This window comes from Pimephales promelas, chromosome 5, assembly GCF_988280905.1.
Source record: "Pimephales promelas chromosome 5, fPimPro1.hap1.1, whole genome shotgun sequence".
Lineage (NCBI taxonomy): Eukaryota > Metazoa > Chordata > Actinopteri > Cypriniformes > Leuciscidae > Pimephales > Pimephales promelas.
Genome location: NC_142773.1, coordinates 34793496 through 34815681, shown reverse-complemented (window position 1 = coordinate 34815681; position 22186 = coordinate 34793496). Strand labels below are relative to the sequence as shown.

General features: G+C 36.8%; 1 protein-coding gene across 3 annotated transcripts; it reads right to left on the bottom strand.

Moving 5' to 3' along the window:
- Positions 1-225: 225 nt before the first annotated feature.
- On the bottom strand, positions 226-21209 carry xrn1 (5'-3' exoribonuclease 1). Of its 3 annotated transcripts, none has more exons than XM_089131374.1 (42): positions 20808-21209; positions 19582-19814; positions 18287-18384; positions 17913-18022; positions 17726-17836; positions 17549-17634; positions 17387-17474; positions 17043-17211; positions 16884-16951; positions 15444-15578; positions 15015-15084; positions 14725-14830; positions 14523-14612; positions 14010-14166; positions 13812-13931; positions 13553-13722; positions 12489-12606; positions 12286-12381; positions 12038-12138; positions 11803-11934; positions 11104-11266; positions 10235-10348; positions 10056-10154; positions 9776-9891; positions 9028-9174; positions 8843-8932; positions 8612-8747; positions 8465-8521; positions 7891-8023; positions 7740-7809; positions 6305-6500; positions 5959-6051; positions 5787-5879; positions 4803-4895; positions 4592-4669; positions 4139-4270; positions 3895-4036; positions 3574-3755; positions 2618-2731; positions 2352-2451; positions 2098-2255; positions 226-1722 (listed from the first exon to the last, which is right to left on the bottom strand). In XM_089131374.1, exons 1-42 carry the CDS (start codon positions 20880-20882, stop codon positions 1435-1437), a joined length of 5127 nt encoding a protein of 1708 aa, XP_088987500.1. In that variant the 5' UTR covers positions 20883-21209; the 3' UTR covers positions 226-1434. The 3 variants fall into 3 exon arrangements, with proteins under 3 accessions (XP_088987500.1, XP_039532769.2, XP_088987499.1); XM_039676835.2 differs by having other exon boundaries at positions 5959-6054; positions 20808-21208; XM_089131373.1 differs by having other exon boundaries at positions 5959-6054; positions 14725-14827; positions 20808-21208.
- Positions 21210-22186: the final 977 nt, after the last annotated feature.

Below are 22186 nucleotides of genomic sequence, written 5' to 3'. Positions count from 1 at the left end.
GGAAAAGACTAACATTTGAGACAAGTTACAATCATGCCTCAAACATGAATTTAGAAGCTGCTGTGTTTTTTTTTTTTTTTTGGACAAGCTGCTCGAACTTGTCATGACTGAACAGCTTATCTTAGCTTTATACGCCAAGAAAGCAATTGTGATTTTAAAATCATATTTAAAAAAAAAAAAAAACACCACCGAGAAACCATAATCATCACAACATCAGAGGCAATATGATAGCAAAATGTTTATTATGATAACAAAATGTCTATTTACAGCACACCACCCTGTTAGGAGGTGCATTTTTTTTTTGTCATTCTGATTTAAGTCATTAAATAAACAACTCAAATGTCATTAAAAATAAAAGGTTTTACTTACATACTTTCAACATTTTAAAACTCAGACAAAAGAGATCTGGTAGGATACAAATATGCAAAAAAGATGAAAACAAAAGATGCCAGCAAAGTTCCAAAGAGAAATATTAACAATTGTTATTTATCCCTTTTGTAAAATGGTGCATATAAAATCCATAGATCTAAATACACAAATTTCATTTTAAAATCATAGAACTTAAACATCCCCCCAGGAAATAAAGGTAGGCTAATACAAAAATAAAAACAATGTCCACAATCTATCTGAAAAGACCATTCAAAGCATCATCTTATTAGAAAGGCAATTGTGTTTAAGTTTGCATCCCCTGCCTGACCACATTTAGTCATATGTACACACACAATAAACCATAGATATTACATTTGCTTAAATCAGTGTGCTTCCTGGCTGGGTGAACATAATGGGCTGGTTTTAACACCCGTTTTAGTGCTTCCGTCGAATCTTTAGCTTAGTACAGGGCTTATTTTGAACCCTTGAAACTAGATACAAGGGTTCAGTCAGATAGTTTTACTGCTTTCTGAAGTTTCACCGAAAGAAGATAACACTATTTAGCCTCCCATGCTGGACTGCACAATGGTGTAATATAGAAAAATATAATAATAATACCAATACAGATGGTGTATCGCAGCAATTTTGCCACATTATATTCCTTCCTTGTGCATAATGTCCCGCCTACAAACTAATTATTGCACTTTGAATATTAAAATCCAGCATCAGAAAGTAACCAGTGAACATGATAAAAGATCTGAAATCGGGTCAAAATGCAACAGGAAAAAGAAAGAAAGAAAAAAAGCTGAGGTAAATGTTAAACCCCCTTTTCATAATTCTATGATCATTTTGGTGCAGTTAATCAATACCAATAAAATGTTTTCCACCACTTCCTCCACTCAAAACATGCCAACTAAAACCAATACAAAACTAATTCGGTGCCAGTGACAAATACATTGTCTCACCGCGAAGACTGACAACTGCATCTTGTTTTTGCTATGGTTTCATATCGCTCGTTCTCCTCTTACTGTGATGAAGAGAGACGGACAGTGCGTGTAAATGTTTTCAGTCTGTCACTTTAGCAGCTTCGAAGTTGACTGCCAGTTTCCTGTGTTTCCGCTTGGAGGCCGAGCCAGGCGTGTGAGGATTGGCGTTCTGCCTGGGCGTCTTGGGTGTGGGCTTATCTGCAGGCTCATGGGTGCTGCTGGGTGGGGGGGTCTTGGGGGCAGATGAGGTCACTGAGGCAGAAGCAGCCGTTCCACTGCCCGGGGTCTGACCAGCATAGGCTGAGCTGCCCGACCCTTGCTTTGCCTCTTGGTTCTTGGTTCTGCCTGAAACGCGCTTCTTGGTCACCTAAAGACACAATGGCAAGTTATAGCTAAAGTGGTATATGAGGATAAAAGGAGTCAATGACAAATAAGTGTGTCCATGATACTCTTTGTATTCATGTTAGTTAAATGTTCATACCAAATCTCAAGAAAGGTTACATTTCACAACTTTAAAAACATTATGTGGTATAACTATTGACTTTGACTTAAGTCAAAACCACTGACAAGAGTTAAACCCTCAAGAGACCTTTAAGGCTTACAAACAAAACATGTAACAAACTGTATAAACCATTTAATTAAAATACTGCAATGCGAGTCAACATGTCAGAGAGATGAGAAAGCGCAGCTTTTATTAGTGTTCATTATTCCAAAAATGTTGACAACGCTATTAAGACCTCACCTGAAGTGGAACAAATTGGTTGTGGGATCCACTGGCTGCTGATGGCCCAGGGGCCCGTGCTCCAGGAAAAGTCCCTCCATAGAACGGCTGCCCTTGATGGGGAAACTGCATTCCCCAATGAAGAGGTCCAAACCCTTGTGGGGGGATCAGAAGACTACCTGTGTAAATAATACATCAGAACATGTGTAAATGCAAGGACATCTGCATTAAAAGAACAGGATTGAGCAGAAAACCAACAATACAATGACTCCGACCTGCTGGCTGACCAAACATGGAGGGATGAGGGCCAAGAGGCCTCATCTGCTGGACTCCAGGGAATATGGGTGGAGGCAGTGGGAATGAACCCAACGAGTTCTGCAAAGGCCGACAAGCACTAAAAATGAACACTGTCTGTATTCCATGAGGCACTAGCTCATGGAGCATATACTTGATCACACCATGAGAAAAGACATGTAGTACTTTCATATATTGAATTCTTCAATGTTTTGATGAGCAAATTTGAAGAGACAGTGACATTTACCAATCGTTGAAGGGCAAAGAGAGCAGCTTTCTCTTTGGCTTCAGTTTCGGACTGGCACTGAGGACCGTGAACCAGCAGACCGTTAGACAACTTCACCTGACACACAGTCAGACTCTAAAGAACAAGAAAAATAGCAAATGAGATGGAAATATGGATGAGGAGGTTCACTAACCTTGTGTATGGACAGATGTGTGAATGAAATCTACATATGAACGTTTTCACAAACAAATCAGGATTCATTACTAACTTTTGAGCAAAAGAATTTATTAAAAATTTACAAAAAAAGTAAAATCAAAGATCACATACTCTGATATTCATAAAATTCTCATGTTTGTCTTGGTATTTGATTAGCTACAACTGGTATTTGTCATAACTGCTGCTCATTGCTCAAAATGCTACAGTGCGATGGAAAAGAGAATCTCTACATTAAAATAATTGTCACATTGACGGCTAAAATGGCGGTCTAAACGGATGCATTGAAATTAAATTTGACGCATTCAAATTAAAATGTTAAAAATCGCACCACGTTTTTGCACTGAACATTTATCTTTGTATAAACAGGCCTTAGACTGATTTTTTCAGAAGCCATCCAGTGCGTTTAAATACAAATAATCCAAACAATTATTAGTGAATCAGACCCCATTGTCTTATGTCAATTATAAAAATATATGGCTTAGGTTAATATATCCAAATTTCTGGTTAATTATTGTAAAGATCTATATAAATTAAAAAAGATCTACAAAAAAAGAAAGCCAATCATAATTCAATTATATTTTTAAAGTTGTTTTCTTTCTTAATCTGTAAACAGAACACTTTATAAATTTAATCTATATCGCAAATTCCTCTACATCTTTCTCATTCTATCTCTAATTGAGTTTAACCTCATTTCCTGAATCCCAGTGCTACTTGAAAACACAATCCTTAAAACTAGACACATATGGGTGAGATGGACTAACCTGTCTGTTGCGGAGGAAGGCAAAATCTGGCGGTCTCATCCCAAGCCCCATGCATACCCGCCCGAGTTCAGTGGCCATGCTGGGCAGGAGGGGCGGCTGTCCAGCCAGAGGAGGAGGAGGAGGAAGAAGAGGAGCCGCATTCAGACCAGGGGCGTCAGCCTGAGGGGTGTTTATCCGAGCAGCTAAGGGACAGAGAATGCCCGCAGTTATTCCCTACGCATATCTCAAAGTATAACAATTAAGCATCTAGTTACTGATTTACAGTTCCACAGCCCAAAATCTGAGAGATTGATTCTGTTTCTGATTGGACACATGCAGTACCTAGTTTTTTGCTGGAGCGTCTCTTGTTCTGCAGTTGGCTGTTGGGGTTTGCTGAATTCTGGCCACCAGAAGTGGAATCAGGGGCAGAGCTTGTTCCAGAGCTGTCAATCTTCAACATTTCTTTCAATACCAGAGTTCCCTTCTGCTCAAAGAAAAAAACATTTTATATTGACATTAAATACATTATTATTATTTTTTACTTTCTTTCCCTAAAATAGTGATGTGATAAACATGGGCTGCGCACCATAGCAAAGGACTGTGGTGAAAGAGGCTCTCCTGATTGGTTCTTGGGCTCTTTAGGCAGATGGTGCTGGGTGGGCTCAGGATCCTTTGAGATCTTTAGATTAGCTAACAGCTCCTCAAACTCAGTAGATGCCTGTAAACAAATAAATAAATTACATGAAATACACAGAAATGTATTTTAAAGTGTTGTTGGTTTTTGATTTATATATACATTTATATAATTTATAATATGTTAAGGTTTTTCAACCCAGTATACGAGGTCATTAAAGAAAGAGTTCACCTAAACGTGAAAATTCTTTCACTATTTATTTTGAAGAATGTTGGACACCATTGGCTTCCATTGAATGGACAGAAAAAAACACACTCATATACTCGTCCTCAGGTCTGTATGACTATATTGATTTAGGTAAACCGTCTATTCAACATTCGACTCAGAAACCACAAATGACGGTACCTTATTTGAAGGTCCCGGTCCGAGAGCTGTATTCAGATCCTCATTTCTCTTCAGGAGTCTAATACTGCCACCAGAGGCCTGCAAAATCAATACACTTATTAAGCATTTAGAAAGAAAAACTGACATTAGAATAACTGTAAAAGATCATTATGTGTAACAGTGACCAGATGATGGTGCTTGACAGCTAAATTATACAGCTCGGTGAACATACAAATTTGTTGGATGGGTCGCTGCCTTGGCTCGGTTTATTTTGTCCCTCCAACTGATGCTGCTGATATGGCACTGGTGCACAGTTTTTCCCATCCTGTCACAAATAACACCAGGTTAACGTCATATATCATATATAATAAAAAATAGGGGCCTTCGCACCGGGTAGTTATAGGAACTTACTTATGGGAACTAGCCACCAGTGTGGTTCCCTAAAAACTGAATGTTCCCCAAGGGCCATTTTGCTGGCTGCATTCACACAGACGGACATAAGTTGCACTTGTTGTTGTGACTTTTAATTTGGCGGTGCGGCGGACATTTATTTTGATGGCTCTTAGAACAACAGAGCCTGAGCAAACATCGCCCCTTATTCTCCATTATTTCATGATCTGTTTAACAGTCCTGTCTAATACGTTATTAGATGCTTTTAAACAAAGAAAGTAGAGTTTATGAAAAAGTATTAGCATTTGCTGTGTGGTTGAGGTCCAGTGTTGCTAGCTGAGCAGGAATACACAATTGTGTTTCGCTTGGTCGCCTCAAAGATGTGTTGAATTTTCTCCTCAGCATAAAGGTTGAAAGGCCCATCTATCACTGTTTTCCATGTTCGTAGAGTCAGTTTGTGTATTAATGAGGCTATAATCTGTATAATCTCTAAATGGCAGATGCTGGTGTTCCACATGCGTTCAGCCAATCAGCGTACACTTATTTCACTGGTAGTGCCTATTGTGCTGGGTTAGACCCCCCCCAAAAAATATTCCTTTAACTAAAATCGTTCCAAGTTCCTGCGGTGCGAACACGGCAAAAAGAGGGTTTTTCCATCATTAGTTCTAAGAACTATGAAAAGGTTCCGAACAAGTTTGTTTTTCTATATTCTATTTTATTTCTGTTAATTTATTTCAAGTAACATAAATGTGTTTTAGCATTTTTAGTTGTAGTTAACGATAACACTGATCACAAACATGCACACAGAGTAAGAGAAAGTACTTACATTATTTTGCCAGTGAGCTGGTGGTTTCTGGGGCATTCCTGAACTCTGAAGAGACTGCCATACATTACTGAATTCCTTCTCATTACCAGAACCCTACAGGAACACACGAGCAACGATGTTATCATGTATTACGGACAATCCCCAGAGCGGACAGCCCTCACACCCTTCATACCTTGTGTTGGTTTTTCTGGTTTAGGCCTTTGTGAGGAGAGTTTCTGTTGCCCTGAGAGTCAGTCCTGAGATTGAAACTTTGTCGGCCATTCTGCTGCTGTCAATAGGAAATTCAACACAGTCAGACCATCTCACTTGAACAGTATACTTCTCTTTGCATTATTGAAGAGGAACATGTTGGAACTGCACAGATTTCTACTGACTAATATAATTACACCTTAATATTAAGACCAGGAGGAGTTAAAACCATGCTTCATACTGTAGATATTTGACCCGGGCACAAGGAGCATAAAGTAAGATCTTCACCCATTAAATATCTATTAGTTAATCTGAGGTTTGGCCATTACCTGCGTAGGAATAAATGGTGAGCGTGGCGAGTGGTTAAGGCCGCCCAGCTGACTCTTGTGTGTGACGTGAGATGAAGACGAGGGCTGGGGTTTGACGATGGCCATGAGTTTGTGTGAGCCCTGCTCCTTCCTGCTGCCATGACTCAGGTTGATTAAGGCACTGGGAGGCAGTCGATAGCCACGACTAGGAGAGCACCTACACACAGAGCACACATTCAGTCAAAGCCTTTAGATGTACGAAGACAGAGAGCTCAGATTACTATGAATGGGAGAAAGTGCAACACTGCGTCATAAAAGAGCCAATCGCCAGTTGGTAGTCATTGTGTCACTGTGGATGCTTTTGTGAGATACACACTTATGAATGCATGTGCGCATTGGCTGGTCGACCCTGAAAATTTCAGGTTGTCATGATTTGAGTGTTTAGAAACAACATGTATGAGAGTTGTTGTCAGATTTCATTGGCGATTTGTAATTGGAATTTTATTCGTAGGCTTGAATAAAAACTTGATGTTTCTCCATTTAAAGAGCTGTACTCTTGTTTACATCTGGTATTAAAATGCATTTTGGTCAACCAGATCACAAGTAGACGAGGAAGACACATTCCCTTTTACTGCTGATGTCTTAATCCGTCTCTTGTGTCCACTTTTGGTTTATGGGTGGTTGTTAAACGTATGGACTTTTTTAGATCTTTCGATCTAATAGACAAAATAAGCTTGTGTAATTTATATATGAACGTGCATGTAGACAACAGAAAAATAGACCAGCAGCTTTCATTTCATCTACAGGTACCGGACCACATGAATGCTGTGAGAGAACATTGTGCTTGGCAAGTTTTCGTCTTCAAACCAAACTTGGGTCTCCAGCCAACAAGGTTAAAATACCATCTGGCTATTGCGCTTCCCATGTTTACACGTTAGGTCATTAGGCGGAGAGTAAGCATTTGACCACATGAGCATTTACACTACGAAAGCAATCAAGACTAATGTGTTTTCATTTCAACTACCTCTGGAAGTTGTTAAAAGTAGTCAAGCTCAAAACATTTTACCCCCAGTTTACACCTGTATTTAGCATAGTCCACTTGTGATCCGATCAATCAAAACGCATATTTATACCAGGTGTGTACAGGGCCTATGATTCAATACAATTTTTATCAGCCATTGCTATAGACTCCTCTGGTCTCCAGCTGTTGTGCTGCTTAATATTTTTTGACATTGAATTCTTTGATAAAAAGTGGCAGTAAAGTTAAATACAGTGTTACAAAGGATTTCAGATAAATGCTTTTGTTTTAAACTGTCTAACAAATTAACGTGGCCACGCTGAATAAAAACACTTTCTTACTAACCCCAAACTTTTGGACAGTAGACTACGTGTACGCATTATATAAAGAATATTTTTTAAAATTTGTATTGTCCATTCAGTGCAATAACCTCTATACCTGATAGTGAGTCCTCCAGCAAACTCCTCATCAAACAGCACTTCATACAAAACTTCAGCCTCGCGTTCAGCTGATGGACCAGAAAAAAAGAATGAATGAAAAAAAAAAACATATGCAGAAGGATGCCAGAGAAATTTGTGTCGATTTTTACCTCCTTTGATACCAATGACAGTTCCCCGAAGGCCAAGGGGGACAGAGAAGCTCTCTCTTACATTGACCACACGGTCAAACAGATGATACTCTGCATCAGGATCTGGAATAACACCAAACTGCTGCTCCAGAGGCTACACACACACACACACACACACACACATTTACTTGTATATCTAAATGTGGACATTCCATAGAGTTCTATTGTTTTTATATACAGCTAATTATGAATACTATAACCTATAATTACCTAATTCTAATCCACACCCTAAACCTAACAAAAAATAAGTTGTCAGGTTTAGCTCACTTCCGGGTAAAATTGTCCCCAAAATATGGTTAAGTAGGTACACACAAAATACACGAACATACATATTACCTTATTCACTTCACTATTAGCTATTTTAGGCACAAACTGCTATATTGTTGCAGTTCATGCTTATAACAATATATTCCAATGTTTGATTTAATTGACATTTGTCATATACATTACATATTGATTCCACATTCATCATACATGTATACAGACATCATAGACGCGTCAAATATATCAAACATGTATACAGTGACACACATACCCTAAAAAGCAGATGGGGCTTCACAGTAACACGCACTTTCTTGTTCATCTTCTTTGCCTGTCACCCAGAGAAATCAACACAACAACATAAGGACAGGAACAACAACAGTGATTGTTAAGGTTCTAGAGGTCTAAATGTGATCCTCACCTTCGTTTTATCCAGCTCCTCCTCAATCTTCTCTATGATGCCGCTGTCCAGGATCTGCAGATCACATGACGCTCGGGAGGTGGAGCTGACCGGATGGGTTTTCAACCAGCCCTGGATCTCCTGGATCTTCTCAGCCCTTTTCATTCAAAGAATCACAAATGATACAGTCACCGCCAAGTCTGGCATTCTGAAAATGCACTACTGCCTGTATAAAACAAACAAAATACCCACCCATTCTCATCCACTCCAGGCCAGATGTCATCTTCGTAAAAGACGTCATCATGACTGTTTCGTGCAATGAAGTCAAACACCTCTGAAAATCTGAGATACAAAGACAAGAAATTGTTAAAATATTCACACAAAACCAGGTGCAACCACAGGCACACACACGCACGGCCTTAAATATGCATACACACCTCTCTAAGTATTCAGCCAAGAGATCTTCTACAGCAGCAGAGTAGAGCCACTCCTTCTCTGTCCTCTTGGTATAGCCAGGAACTTCCTCATTCTTCTTGTTGAACTTGAGATTAAGGCCCACATTGACTTTCTGCTCTCCATGAGGACTGAAAAGTGCAAAATCCATTCAAAAGCTATTCATTTTTAGACTAAACTATTTTATTGTTAATTAAATAACGAAAATAAAATGATGGGGATAGATATTAAAATTGTGATCGATAACCAATAAAATGACTGATTTTGTAATTGTATGCCATTGAAGAACTAAATAATAAAAATCAAATACTTAAAACTAAAATCTTTCAAATGTTGCAACTCAAAATCAATATAGACATCATATGTTGTTATATATAGAATGTGAAAAATGTATAATCATTTTGAGATCTGCTAAAGATTACATTTAACAGTGTTATTAAATCAGTGGTCACCTTTGTAAAAAATAAGGGAAATTGGCTTCACAATGAAATGTCCAAAATTATGTGAGTGTGTGCATATCAAATTTATCAATTTTAGATGGATAACTAATCCCAGATGCATTTTTTACTGAAATTGCTTAACAAATAATGCAGAAATTAAATATAAACCAAGGATCTATAATTGGTTAGAGATTTGGATACTTTTGCAAAGCCCTGTATAAGGAGTAAATTGAAATTCTGAATTAAATAAAATATAAACTACCAAGTTTTTCAAAACTTGAATTCCACTGACTTTTTTTTGGATCCTCGTCCGATGAAGATGCTACCGGAGAACCTTGAGACGAGGTAGCTGGTGATACCAAGGCGAGAGGCAAGAACATACCCAGGACAGTACTTCACTGAGTATTTCTGAATGAAAACAAAAGACTATTGGCAAATTCTGAAAATAAAAGCAGTACGAAGACCTAGACCAAAGTTCCGTATTAAATATATAAATAAGCTAAAGAACAACATGATTCAGTCAGAATAGAGTATAGTGGAGTGTGTGTAATCTTGACAGACTCAACACTTACATGCTGGTTCTGTATTAAGGCATCAAGTTGAGGTTCACATGGTACAGAGAAGACCACTCTGACTCGTCCCTCACTGATGACATCACTAGAATCTTGCACCTAAGCAAACAAAACGTCCTTCATTTGTGGCATTTAACTATTGAAGTCTGGACTAGAGAGCACAAAAAAACTGTACTTACATCTCCCATTGCACCGTAATATGGATTTCCAACCATAAAGACAGTGGTTCCAAGGGGAAACAGCTCCTCCAGTGTTTTGAAGCGCGCCAATGACGAATCAAAGGTTTTGATATCCTAAAGTGCAAAAAAAAGAAAAACCCATCAAGACAGATACTATAGGCCATGAGAGATCACAAAGGCTGCATTTATTTGATCAAATTTACAATTTTGAAATGTTATTATAATTTAAAATACCTGTTTTCAATTGTAATATTTGTAAAAATGTAATTTAATATCATGGCAAAGCTGATTAATAGGATTATTACATTTTTTTTATTATTTCCCATTTTGATCAAATGAACTGGTGAGTATAAAAATATATATTTGATTTGGCTTTGATTTGATTTACTTTATTAATCCCCAGGGGAAATTAATATGTCATATCAGCACAAAATACAATAAATAAATAAACATCAAGATACACAACAACAAGAAGTCTTGTTCTCAAATATCAATTTTTCAAAGCATTATGACTATGTTTATATATGACCACCATCATCTGTATCATCTTATATAACACTGATTATAAAATCTAACTGCACTTGTGAAAAAATATTTTGCAGCAGCGTGGATAAATTAATCTTGAGCTTTGAGTACTCACAAAAGCTTGAGATATTTAATTAAGAGGATGCCAGTCATGATTAATTATAAGAGAAAGTTTCCCAATCATTTTATCCTGCATAATTGGGTAACACTCCCCACGACAGAGACTGCCATCTTTACAAGTTTATTTAACTTATTCTTCTCCTTTTCCAACAGTCCCCCTCCCTAACATGTGATCACAGACTAGTATATTTACTGTATATTTTTGGGCTGGAGTGAATATTTACCTTCACAATTGTCTGGTATGGAAAGGGCAGGACCTGTTTGGCAAACTGCTTCTCCAAATGGACTGTTCCGTTCTCACCAATGACATACTTCCTGCCTGTCAGCAGCTGGGCATAAACCACCACCTCAGTCTCTTTGATCACAATGCCTTTACGTCTATTGAAGCTGCAAACCAGACGCAGAGATATTTTACATATGGACACTACATACACACTCAACCTGACAGAACTAAAACATGCAAATGTTTCTAAGACTCTGAACATGCAAAGCTAATATTGTTACTAAAAAAATATTAGTTTATACAGTATAGTTATCAGAGACAGACTTTTGACTACGGGCATACATTGTGTTCTACTTTGTAGCTTATTCTGAACAAAACACATTTAGACAGCAAGAGATTGTCATGACCACAGCAACCATCAATACCACCATGATTTGACGAAAAAATAAATATATTTGCCACACTAGTATCCAACAGTGCTTTAAAAAAAAAACAGAGACTTTAAGATTAGAATGTCTGTCTGAACTAAAGTATTTCATATTAATTATTTATGAAAGCTAAATTAGGTACAATATTTGTGCCAAGTGGATCAGTTGTACATCAGATGATCAGTGAATGAATCGGTTTTATACCTTATGCAATTTTTTGTTAATAAACTTATTACAAATGACAAATAATGAAAATAAAAGGGGCCGCATACTGCTCTGAGAGGCCTTGCACTTCTTTGACCCACTCCTTCTGTTCTTTATCAGTCAAATGGGTCACTTTAATAGGCGGTACAGTGTTATCCAGATACAACACCTGTGATCCTGAGGGCTCATCTAAAGAAAACCTGCAGACCAAGAGGGACAAACTCTTAATGGACTAGGAGGGTTTGAGTTAGCTTTATCTGACAGTATATAATCTTTAAATAGCAACACAACAAACAAACTTACTTTGTTTCTCCATCTGAAACAGCTACAACTCGAGCTTCCATCAAATGGGGCCAGTTCACAAACAAAGACTTTCCAAGAACCAGTGCTGAAACATCTTCCACCTGCAATAAAGAAAAACACACATATGGCATACCACATTACCATAACCATGAAATAACACAACTTTAAAATGTAGTTCAGTGTCTGAGACAGTCCGATTAAAATTGAACAAAATCAGGACTAGAAGTCTGAGGGGACAAACTGCCCACCTGCTCCATCTCCTGGCTTGCTAAAATCTCCAGAATCATGTTCTCTCCTCTGCTGCTTTGTTGAAACACCAATACCCCACTCTTCTTCTTATAAAACTGTGAAAAATACAGCAGGACATATGCATTAAACCTGTGATGACCTGAAAATGATCCCTTTATTGAGATAATAAGTGCTGCAGACAGAGGGGTTGAGGATTGTTTACTTTATGACGGATGTGCTGTAGGGTGGGGAAGCCGCAGAAGTAAAGCGCTCCTCTGTCAATCCTGCGCCCTACGTGATCCAGAGGTACACGCCAAGCGTCCATCGGGATTGGTGTTTGCCTAAAACACAATCACATTGGATGAGATTTCCAAAAGATAACAAATAAATATTTCAAGTGTCGATATTGTTCAGAGTGAATTGATGGTGACTTCACCAGGATGTCTTAACTGGAGTAAAATCATATTAAGGTATTGGAATTAATTTTTATTATTATTAATATTTCTATTATTTTTATCACTATTATTAACAATGATTAAAAAACTATTTATTTTGTTAATTGTACTGTGTAAACTATTAAAGTTAATACAAAAGTGTGACACCAAATTAAAATGAAGGCATGAGGTATTATTATTAACAAAAATAAACAACTATTAGAATTTATCTGTCAATTGTAAAGTTAAGAGTAAATGTAAATACAGTACAATAGTGCAACATCAAAATGAACGCATACTTTATTTGAACTATTATCAGTAATAAATACATAATAATTAGAAATAATAATGTATCTGTTAATTGTAGTGTAAATGTAAATACAAGTGCGACACCATTTTAAAATGAATGCATACTTTTATTATAAGTATTATCAACATCATCAAAAATAAATCAAAAGAATCTATCAAATTAATGAATTTATCTATTAATTTGAAAACGATCAAACGTAAACTAATTCAAAAGAGTGAAATAATAATAAATAACAATTAAAATATATGTTAGTTATAAAGTATCAAGTGTAAAAAAGTGTGCCATCACATTTAAATGCATAGCTTATTATTATTGTTAACAAAATAAATATTTTTTTAATTATAATTTATCTGTTAATTGTAAATATAAATACAATAGTGTGCCATTATAAAAATGAACGCATAATTTATTACTATTATTATCAGTAAAAATAAACACATAATAATTAGAAATTAACTATAAAGTGTCAAGTGTAAAGTAAAAATACAAAAGCGTGTAACCTCGGCTTGCAGATTCAACATCAGAGTGAGTGACAGGACATACCTGACATGGCAGTGAACTATATTGGGGAAGAGTTGCGGCAGGGAGGAGCTATAAGGATAGTCCAGCTCTTTATCAAAGCAGTAGACGGCACACTCAGTATGTCTGTTCCTGGCCTTCTCCGATGGAGTCAGTTTATCGGTATAGGGCTCCATAGCAGCTAATAAGCATTTCTGAAAGCAAACACATACGTATCGTGAAAGTGCACTTACAACACAGATGTTATGGCAAGATACATAGTAAATGCAGATGTTTAAAGCACCTCGTCGATAAACGGGATGAGCACCACGGCCTCCCACTCCTGCTGCTTGCCATTCAGGTCCGTTTTGAAGTCTTGTGGGTAATACTCAACAATGGGTGAGCTCAGTGATGTCATCAGATGCTGTGAAGGACATACTGTCAGCGAATGACGATAAGTTCCAAACAAACATCAATGTGATGAGGACGTGAAGTGTGTCACCTGGTAACCCTGTGGAAGAAGGTCTTTGCTGGCTGATGGCAGGACGCCCAAGAGCTGCTCGAATGGCAAGAAGGGTTTGGCCAGATCAAAGGTCAATGTGAGACCAGAGATGTTTCTCACATCAGAAAGGAAGGGAGCGTAGTGGTACGGATAATACCTGTAGTAATACGAGAGGAGCACAAGTTCAAAATAACTTCCTCTCCCTCATAAAGCGTGATCCCTTCTCTTCTCTGATGATGCGTTAACTGGCGTGAGGGCGGGGCAACCTGCCACTCACATTAAAGATCCACCAATAGAAAACCACAACCATCCAATTAGTTCCCAATGGACAAAATCAAGTCCCACGCTATATTTTTCTTGTTCAAGAAACCCTTTCATTGGGATATACATCACAACAGGAAAGAATAGACTATCTGAACTTTCTTGAAATTTCATGCCGACATATACAGTACATGTTCCCTTAAGTAGGACTGTATGAATCAATTTTATCATTTTATCAATCTCTTAGCTTACCAGCTCCAAGACTGAACTCCATGGTAGTAGTAATGCAAGATCCACTGGATTCCCTCCACGTAACATTTAGCCTGATTGGCCAAAAATTCACTGCAAGATTAACACAGACAAAATTACACTTTTCAGAACCATTCATTTTCAAATGCACAGAGACATCATACCTCTTCCATCCTTTCCAAATTTAAAGTAAATGGAGACTCACTCTGAGACAACTTCAACACCCATCTTGGTCATGTAGTAGGTGCGCTTATACTGTCGAAACTCTGTTTCAAACATGTCATCATCCTCACCATCCTCCTCTGCGCCTTCTAGTGCATTATGGGAAATATTAAGCCTTATTTAGAAGCTCAATGCTTTAAAATGCTGTGTTTAAATGTCTGCAAGCATATCTTATTACAGTAAGTCCATACACAGGACTATAAAATAAAGTGCTAGCAAGTATCTAGACCAATTATCAAGAGTAACTATGAATTTGGGGTGTGGTTTGTGTACCTCTTCCTGGAGTGCTGTGAGATTCTCTGACTCCATCAAGAGCGGAAAGACAGAGAGAGTCGTCTGAAGACTAAAAACAAAAGAACAAACACTTCGTTTTTAACAAAGCATTAGTATTTGCTGAAATGATTAACTAATAATGCAATTAATTAAATCATTTTTAATGTTGACTAATGTAGTTAACTTATGTTAGCGAATAGAACCGTATTGTAAAAGTTTACCAAATATTAAAAATGGTTATTAAGGATCAACTAGAGAGCTACACAATATGAAAGGAGCAGTTAGCACTAATTCATTAAAGGGGTCATATGCAATTTTTCAAGTTGATACTTTCATGTACTGAAATGCGTGTTGGCAGTGCCTGAAAATTTGACTGATATGAGAGGAATAAAAAAGTCATCCGTCTGGCTGCATGCTGCTAATATTCACCTTTCTCTTCTTCAAGGCTTTGACATCAGCCTCCTCGGCTGCCAGCCCGGCCGCTTCATTCAGGTATTTGTTCCCCACCTTACTTTCAAACCACTTCAGATCCACGAACACCTCACTGAAGTGCTCACGATCAAACTGAGAACAGAGAAGAGGATAATGACATGGAATTAGGGGTGGATTTACAACCCTTGGATTTACATATATGACTTGCCAATGCTGGATTTACCCCTCCTATTTTTTTATATTAATACTATGCAATAATAGTTTGGTCTTTAATCCGATGCATCTAGTCTGCTGTTAATGTGGCAGGCGATGTCTGTATTTGGGATCTGAGAGGTGACCGAGGGTCTGACCCACATTAGTCACCTACAAATGTAGAGCATAGTGAAAACCATGTTCATAAGATGATAGAATGATCTGAATTGCTAATCAATCAGAACCTGTATTATATTATATTATATTTATAGTTAACTGATTATCCAAGGTTGGATCCTCTTACTCATTTCCACGGGCATTGGAAGTATGGAGAACTTTGTCTTCAGTAAACTCTCTCAACTTTTTGAACTTTAACTTTTCAGCATATTGGTATCTTTATGAGGTTTAGCTGTGTTCCCTAACAGAGTGGAATACAGTGCAGTATAATGCAGTCTACTACAGTAAGTATAGTGTAGTAAAGCACAATAAAACACAGTATACTAGTGTGGTACAACATAGGGTGGGCAACACATAAAATGTAAATGACTTTCAATGATATTCGATAAAACTGAAATAGCTGTTTTTTTACTTTTAGTTTAATGTAAGTTACTGTAATCTACTACACTGAAAATTCTAAATATTGAAAAAACCATCTCATTGAAAATTAGCAAGGCATGTTTTTCATACTGTTTATAACTAAATGAAGTGAAAAATATTAAATCCTGTTGTTTACTTATAATATGCATCTGTATAGCATACATTAGACACCAAACATTTGAACTAGGGGTAGGAAATCTTCCAAAAATTTCATGTCACGATCTTATAACAAACAATCACGATCCACAGTCGTCTTAATTTTGAGATGTAATGTCGAGAATATCAAGACTATAACAAGTCTATAATGGACTTGTCTATTTATTAAAACACAGTATTGCATTAAACAATCAGCTGTCAAAACAGTCACTAAACTAGTGGTGGACAGATTTTTTTTTTTTTATGCTGATATAAAGCCTATATATATATATATATCAAAATTTAAATTTGAAAATTAATTAATAATAAATCTCTAAATTAAACAGATTGGATTGTAACTTCTTGATTTTATGATCGTCGTACAGTATGTTTCACAAACAAAAAATATGAATAACGAGAAACACGGAGTAACATTGCACTGTGAAAACAATACTGGGTGTGCATTACTGATAATGCATTGACATTTTTGTGGAAAAAATACCAAACGCACACCTCTGACAACTTCTCGAGGTACTTCTCAAAGTGGGTAAGGTTGAGATGACCGTTTTCATTCAGGTAGCCTGATGGAGACGACAATGATCAGCACTATTTCAGTATTACAGTACCATAACAAAGCCGCATGCTCTGTGATTGGCTGGTGGACTGACTCACCCCCCAGACTGGGCAGCACACTGATGTAAGTTCGATAGAGCAGCGGCAGAGCATCGTGATTGATGTGCAAGTGAGGAAGATGAGGGATGAAGTCATTCCCCACCAGGAACCCCATCAAAACCCAGTCATCTATGATCCGCTCCAGGTCATACTCAAACGAGATCTTATTCTGGTGGAAACACATGCATGCATAACGTGATGACATGATTCAGAGTAATGCAAGTCATTTTCACCGCATATTACACTTGACATCTTGCCAACTGGGGCAGTATGCTGTTTACAAGGACTTGTCATAATCATTTAGCTTTGTTTTGGCATGATTTGTGAGTTAGATATATTCTCACCCTGAGCTCTGAAAACTCATAGTCAATGTATTCCCTCATAAGGGATAGATGGAGCAGGTGAAAGGTTGTCTCCTCGGGAGCTGTTATCCTACAGACCAGAAAAACTCATAAGGAACACAATAAACTTTCAACTTGACACAGTGAAAATAATGCCACACATACCTCTTTTGTGCCTTTTTGCCTCCAAAGCGTACCTCCTCTCTGAGGAGAGAAAAATGAGGCTCGTGGCTGGTCAAGCCAAGCATTATCTACAAAAAAAAAAACAGTTTAAAATCAATACAAACAAAATCGTTATGATTATATGGCTGAATTCTCTCTATTATACACAACTGTACTCACAAGGTCAGCATCCAGACCATAAAGGCAGTGTCTTGTGTTTGGGTTATGACCCGGTTTGGAGCTCTCAGAGCGAATGAACTCCATGATCTTGTGCTCTCCTTCACCAGGGGTCTGTGATGAAATGGGAATCAGAAGAACTTCACAGAAACACACACACGACACAAAGCTCTGAAGTCTTGTGACTCACCTCATGACCAGACAAATACACATTCACTCCCTTCCATGATTTGTCTGTGGACAGTTTGCTGTGAACAAAATATTTAAGCTGTTCCTGTAGCCTGGCCATGAAATCCGTTCCTACAGTGGTCAAGCAAGAGAAACAGATCTCTCAGAACATTATAGATCAGGGCCCACCAGTGGACCTCCCATAACAAAACACCAGACCAAACCATTTATATCTCAAAGCCAACACAACATAACATTTAGATCTTAAACTTCTTGATTTTATCCCTTTATGGTTCTTAAGTATCCTCCCATACAAAGATAGACAAATAAATGGTATATGAGAGCGATAAAAATATGTATAACACAACAACATGAGTGACAAAAATGCACACGCACCAGGAGTGATGCAGTTAGAGTCAAATCTGGCCTCTGTGGGCAAAACTTCACCCTTTTCCAAGGCCTTCTTTATTTTATCCTCGGCTTCTTTCGCTGACCTTTAAAACACAGACAAAAGTTTTTACATTTTCACACATTAATTTTCATGCTGATTCTGTGCTCAATAAACACTTCTTATTATCATATAGTGTATATAACAACTCTTATTTGAAAAAAATTCCCTCCGCTTGCTGATATACTGATAGCAAAGTTCTTTTTTGTTCTTCGATTAGGGGAAAAAGAAGTCATGCGAGCAAGTGTCATGTTTAAATGAATATGCAAATATGTACTCCATGCTTTTTTTCTTAATAACAAAAACCATGCAACAAAAGTGACAGCGGTGAGAAAACAACAATTACAGGGTTAGTTCACCCCAAAAATAAAAATTCTGTCATCATTTAATCACTCTCATGCTGTTTCAAACCTGTAAGACTTTCACTTTTAAACACAATGAAGATCTTTTAGATGAAATTGAGATATTTCTGTCCCTCCAATGGCAGCTACACAACTAACACTTTGATGCTTGAGATTGTAAAACTAATCCATATGAATTGAGTGATTTAGTCCAAATTTTCTGAAGAGACTCGATCACTTTATATGATGAACAGATTGAATTTAGGCCTTTTTTAACATAAAAATTCTGTTTATGTTCACTGATCAATGTTTAGATGCGAATTAAAGCATAAATTCAATCTGTTTGTCATATAAAGAGATCAAATCCCATCAGAAAACTTGGACTAAATTGCTCGAATGATATGGATTAGCTTTATGATGTCTTTATGAACTTTTTGAAGTGAAAAAACGGCAGTTGCGCAGATGTCGATGGAGGGAAAGAAAGGTCTCAGATTTCATAAAAATATCTTCATTTGTGTTTCGAAGATAAACGAAAGTCTAACGGGTCTGGAATGAATGACATGAGGGTGAGTAAATTATCATTTTGATTTTTGGGTGAACAATCCCTTTAAAAAAGCATCTGATCATGTGAAGGTCAATGTGGATTATGTTTGCACAAGCTCTGCATTTTAACATCATGTCACTTATCTGTAAGCCTTCTGTAATTGAGACATGTATTCAAGAAATTCATTACTTAAACAGAAAGACCTAGTACAGACAAAATTCATGTCAGAGTGGGATTTGTGCAGACATCATTTTACCAGTGAGCGTGGGCTTGGACTGCGAGCTATTGAGCGAAGGGCATTGGCATAGAGCGGAATATTGAGCGAACCTCACGTGCTTTGCTTATGATTTTGCTGTACCTGAATCTTCTCCCACGCTGCTGGTTCATCTTGGCTCTGGGTGCGACTCCATCGACAGCCATGAAGAACACTTTCCTGGGCTTAATGATGCGAAAGAGTACCTCCAGGTAGTGAAATATGTCAGCGAATATTTTTTCTTCAGAAATACGGAAGTGTACATCTTCATCATTGGGGTGGGAACACTGGTGGATGATCCCATTCATATCTAAATATAAGTTGTCAAACTCTGGGATCTGTGATAAGGGAGAGAACATGAGTTGGCTGGTGTAAACTTGACCAAACATGACTAACATCATTAGATTAGTATAAATTCAACCGTTAATTAAAACAAAAACAAATATTTTTTTATGATTATTTATTTATTTCAACAAATTTTTTTTTGACAAGTAAAATAAAATAAAAGAACCTAAGTTGAATTAAGCTGAAATTCTAAACTTACTAAAACTTAAGAAAAAAATTATTACTTAAAGCTATATATAAAATTAAAAATAAACAAATTACAAAAGCATATAAAAAATATAATATATAAAAAATATAATATTTTATAATAATATAAAATAATATAAAAAATGAAAACTAAAAATAAGTAATACATTTTGAAAATGAACACTAACGTATAATAGTAGCTATATATAAACACTGATATATATATATATATATATATATATATATATATATATATATATATATATATAGTCCAATACGTCACAAGTCCCCAAATCCGCTATAATTTTAGCCACATTAAATGCAAAATTATGAATGCATTAGATTACAAAACAATTGCTGTTTGTCAGTAACTAGCAGAATACAGGCCGAGTTTCAAAACCTATTGAGCTCCCAATATACTAGGGAGCAAATTTGGGTTTCAAATGGGCGTTCCGAAAAAGGTCCAGAAATGTTGCAGACTGGGAACTTGAATCACTTACACCTGCAACTCCTCATCACAGCTAGCTGAATGTTTAGCATTTTGTAGCTCGTTCGAAAGCGCCTACGATACTTAAATTACTGTATTGACAACAGCACAGCTCATTAGATTTAAAGACACAACCATCATAGTGTACATCATACAATGCCGATAAAACATAAAGATAAAATTTCCTCTACACGTAACATATGTATGGAGGAGGGACAGTAAAACTAAGGTCTTTGTGCCAGGTTTGATCTTCTGGTCACACAGCTGTAAATGATCTCTATGCGGCCTGTTATATTTAGCCAAACTAGCTCACCTGATGCTCCTTGACAACTTCACTCAGACACGGATACCGCTCCGATATCCATCGATAAAATTTAGGCACTCCCATCCTCCCGTGTAACTCTTCAAATAACAATACTGAAAAGAAAACCTATGCAGAAGCCAATGCGAACAGAATTTCATAGACGGATTTTGCTAGACGGTTTTGTTTCTGTATGAGCTGTTACTGTCCAGCCAATAAAAATATCCGTGTGGAAACTCGCATGATGTAACATCTTGTAACACCGTTCCTATACTCAAAAAACAATAGAGACGATATTAGGTTAGATATACGTCGTGGAAGTAGCACAATATATGTTTATCTGAAAATGTACAATAACTTTAAAGTTACACAGCAATAGATAACTCGTTTTAATAACTGTAAGAAAATAAACAAGAACGTTACGACCAGCACACCCTTCCGGTAGAAACAAAAACTACCAGTAAGGCTGTGATGCAATTTGAGAAAAAACAGGCCATTTGAGAAGACAACATTCCGTCTCTCTTGACCAAGAGTGTAGTTCACCAGTACCTTCTGTAATTAATCCGTTAGTGCTTACTGCGACTGTTATATGAAGCATTTAAGACCTGTGTAATCATTAAAGACCTAGCTGCAAATAATTCAAAGTATGCAGTTGATATTATTTCATCATTCTGCATGCCCTTTAGGCTATGATGGTTGTTATTGATCGATCATAGTAAATCTACAGTATTACACAAGCATATTAAGTTAAGTTAAAACCCTTATTGCACATTTGAACTGCTATGTGAAACAACCAATTTTTGTTAGAAGTATAGTTTCTCAAATATTCACAGAAAACAACAGCATTAAAAAGAACACAAAGTACAGACAAAAGCACAACAATACATATGATAATGTCAATATAGATTAAAAGTAGGGCTGTCAAATGATTAATCGCATCCAAAATAAAAGTTTGGGTTTACATAATGTATGTGGGTGCACTGTGTATAATTATTTTGTATAAATATATATAAATACACACACATGCATTTATATTTAAGAATTTTTTTATTTACATATAAAATATTTATTTATAAATCTATATACAGTATATACATGAAAATATTTCTTAAATATATACACAAGCATGTGTGTGTAGTTATATAAAAGAATTATACACAGTGTGCACCCATATATTATGTAAACACAAACTTTTTTGGGGGGGATGTGATTAATCGCGATTAATCGTTTGACAGCCCTAATTAAAAGTGTTTAAAAATACATAAGAAAACAATTAGTAGGCCTTTAGTAAAAAGCAACAGACCGTTTAAAGTGTGCAATGCAATTACAAATATAATTTATAGATGGAAACCAGTCAGGAAGTGTTTATTAGTTGCACAGCTATTTAGAAG

What these genes read in the sequence shown, in the direction of transcription:
- xrn1 (XM_039676835.2), bottom strand. Translation starts at nt 20,882, where the DNA reads ATGGGAGTGCCTAAATTTTATCGATGGATATCGGAGCGGTATCCGTGT. An exon ending in AAGTTGTCAAGGAGCATCAG is followed by an intron (nt 19,815 to 20,807) that starts GTGAGCTAGTTT and finishes CCCTTATCACAG; the next exon opens with ATCCCAGAGTTTGACAACTT. An exon ending in TTCTTCCACAGGGTTACCAG is followed by an intron (nt 13,932 to 14,009) that starts GTGACACACTTC and finishes TGTCCTTCACAG; the next exon opens with CATCTGATGACATCACTGAG.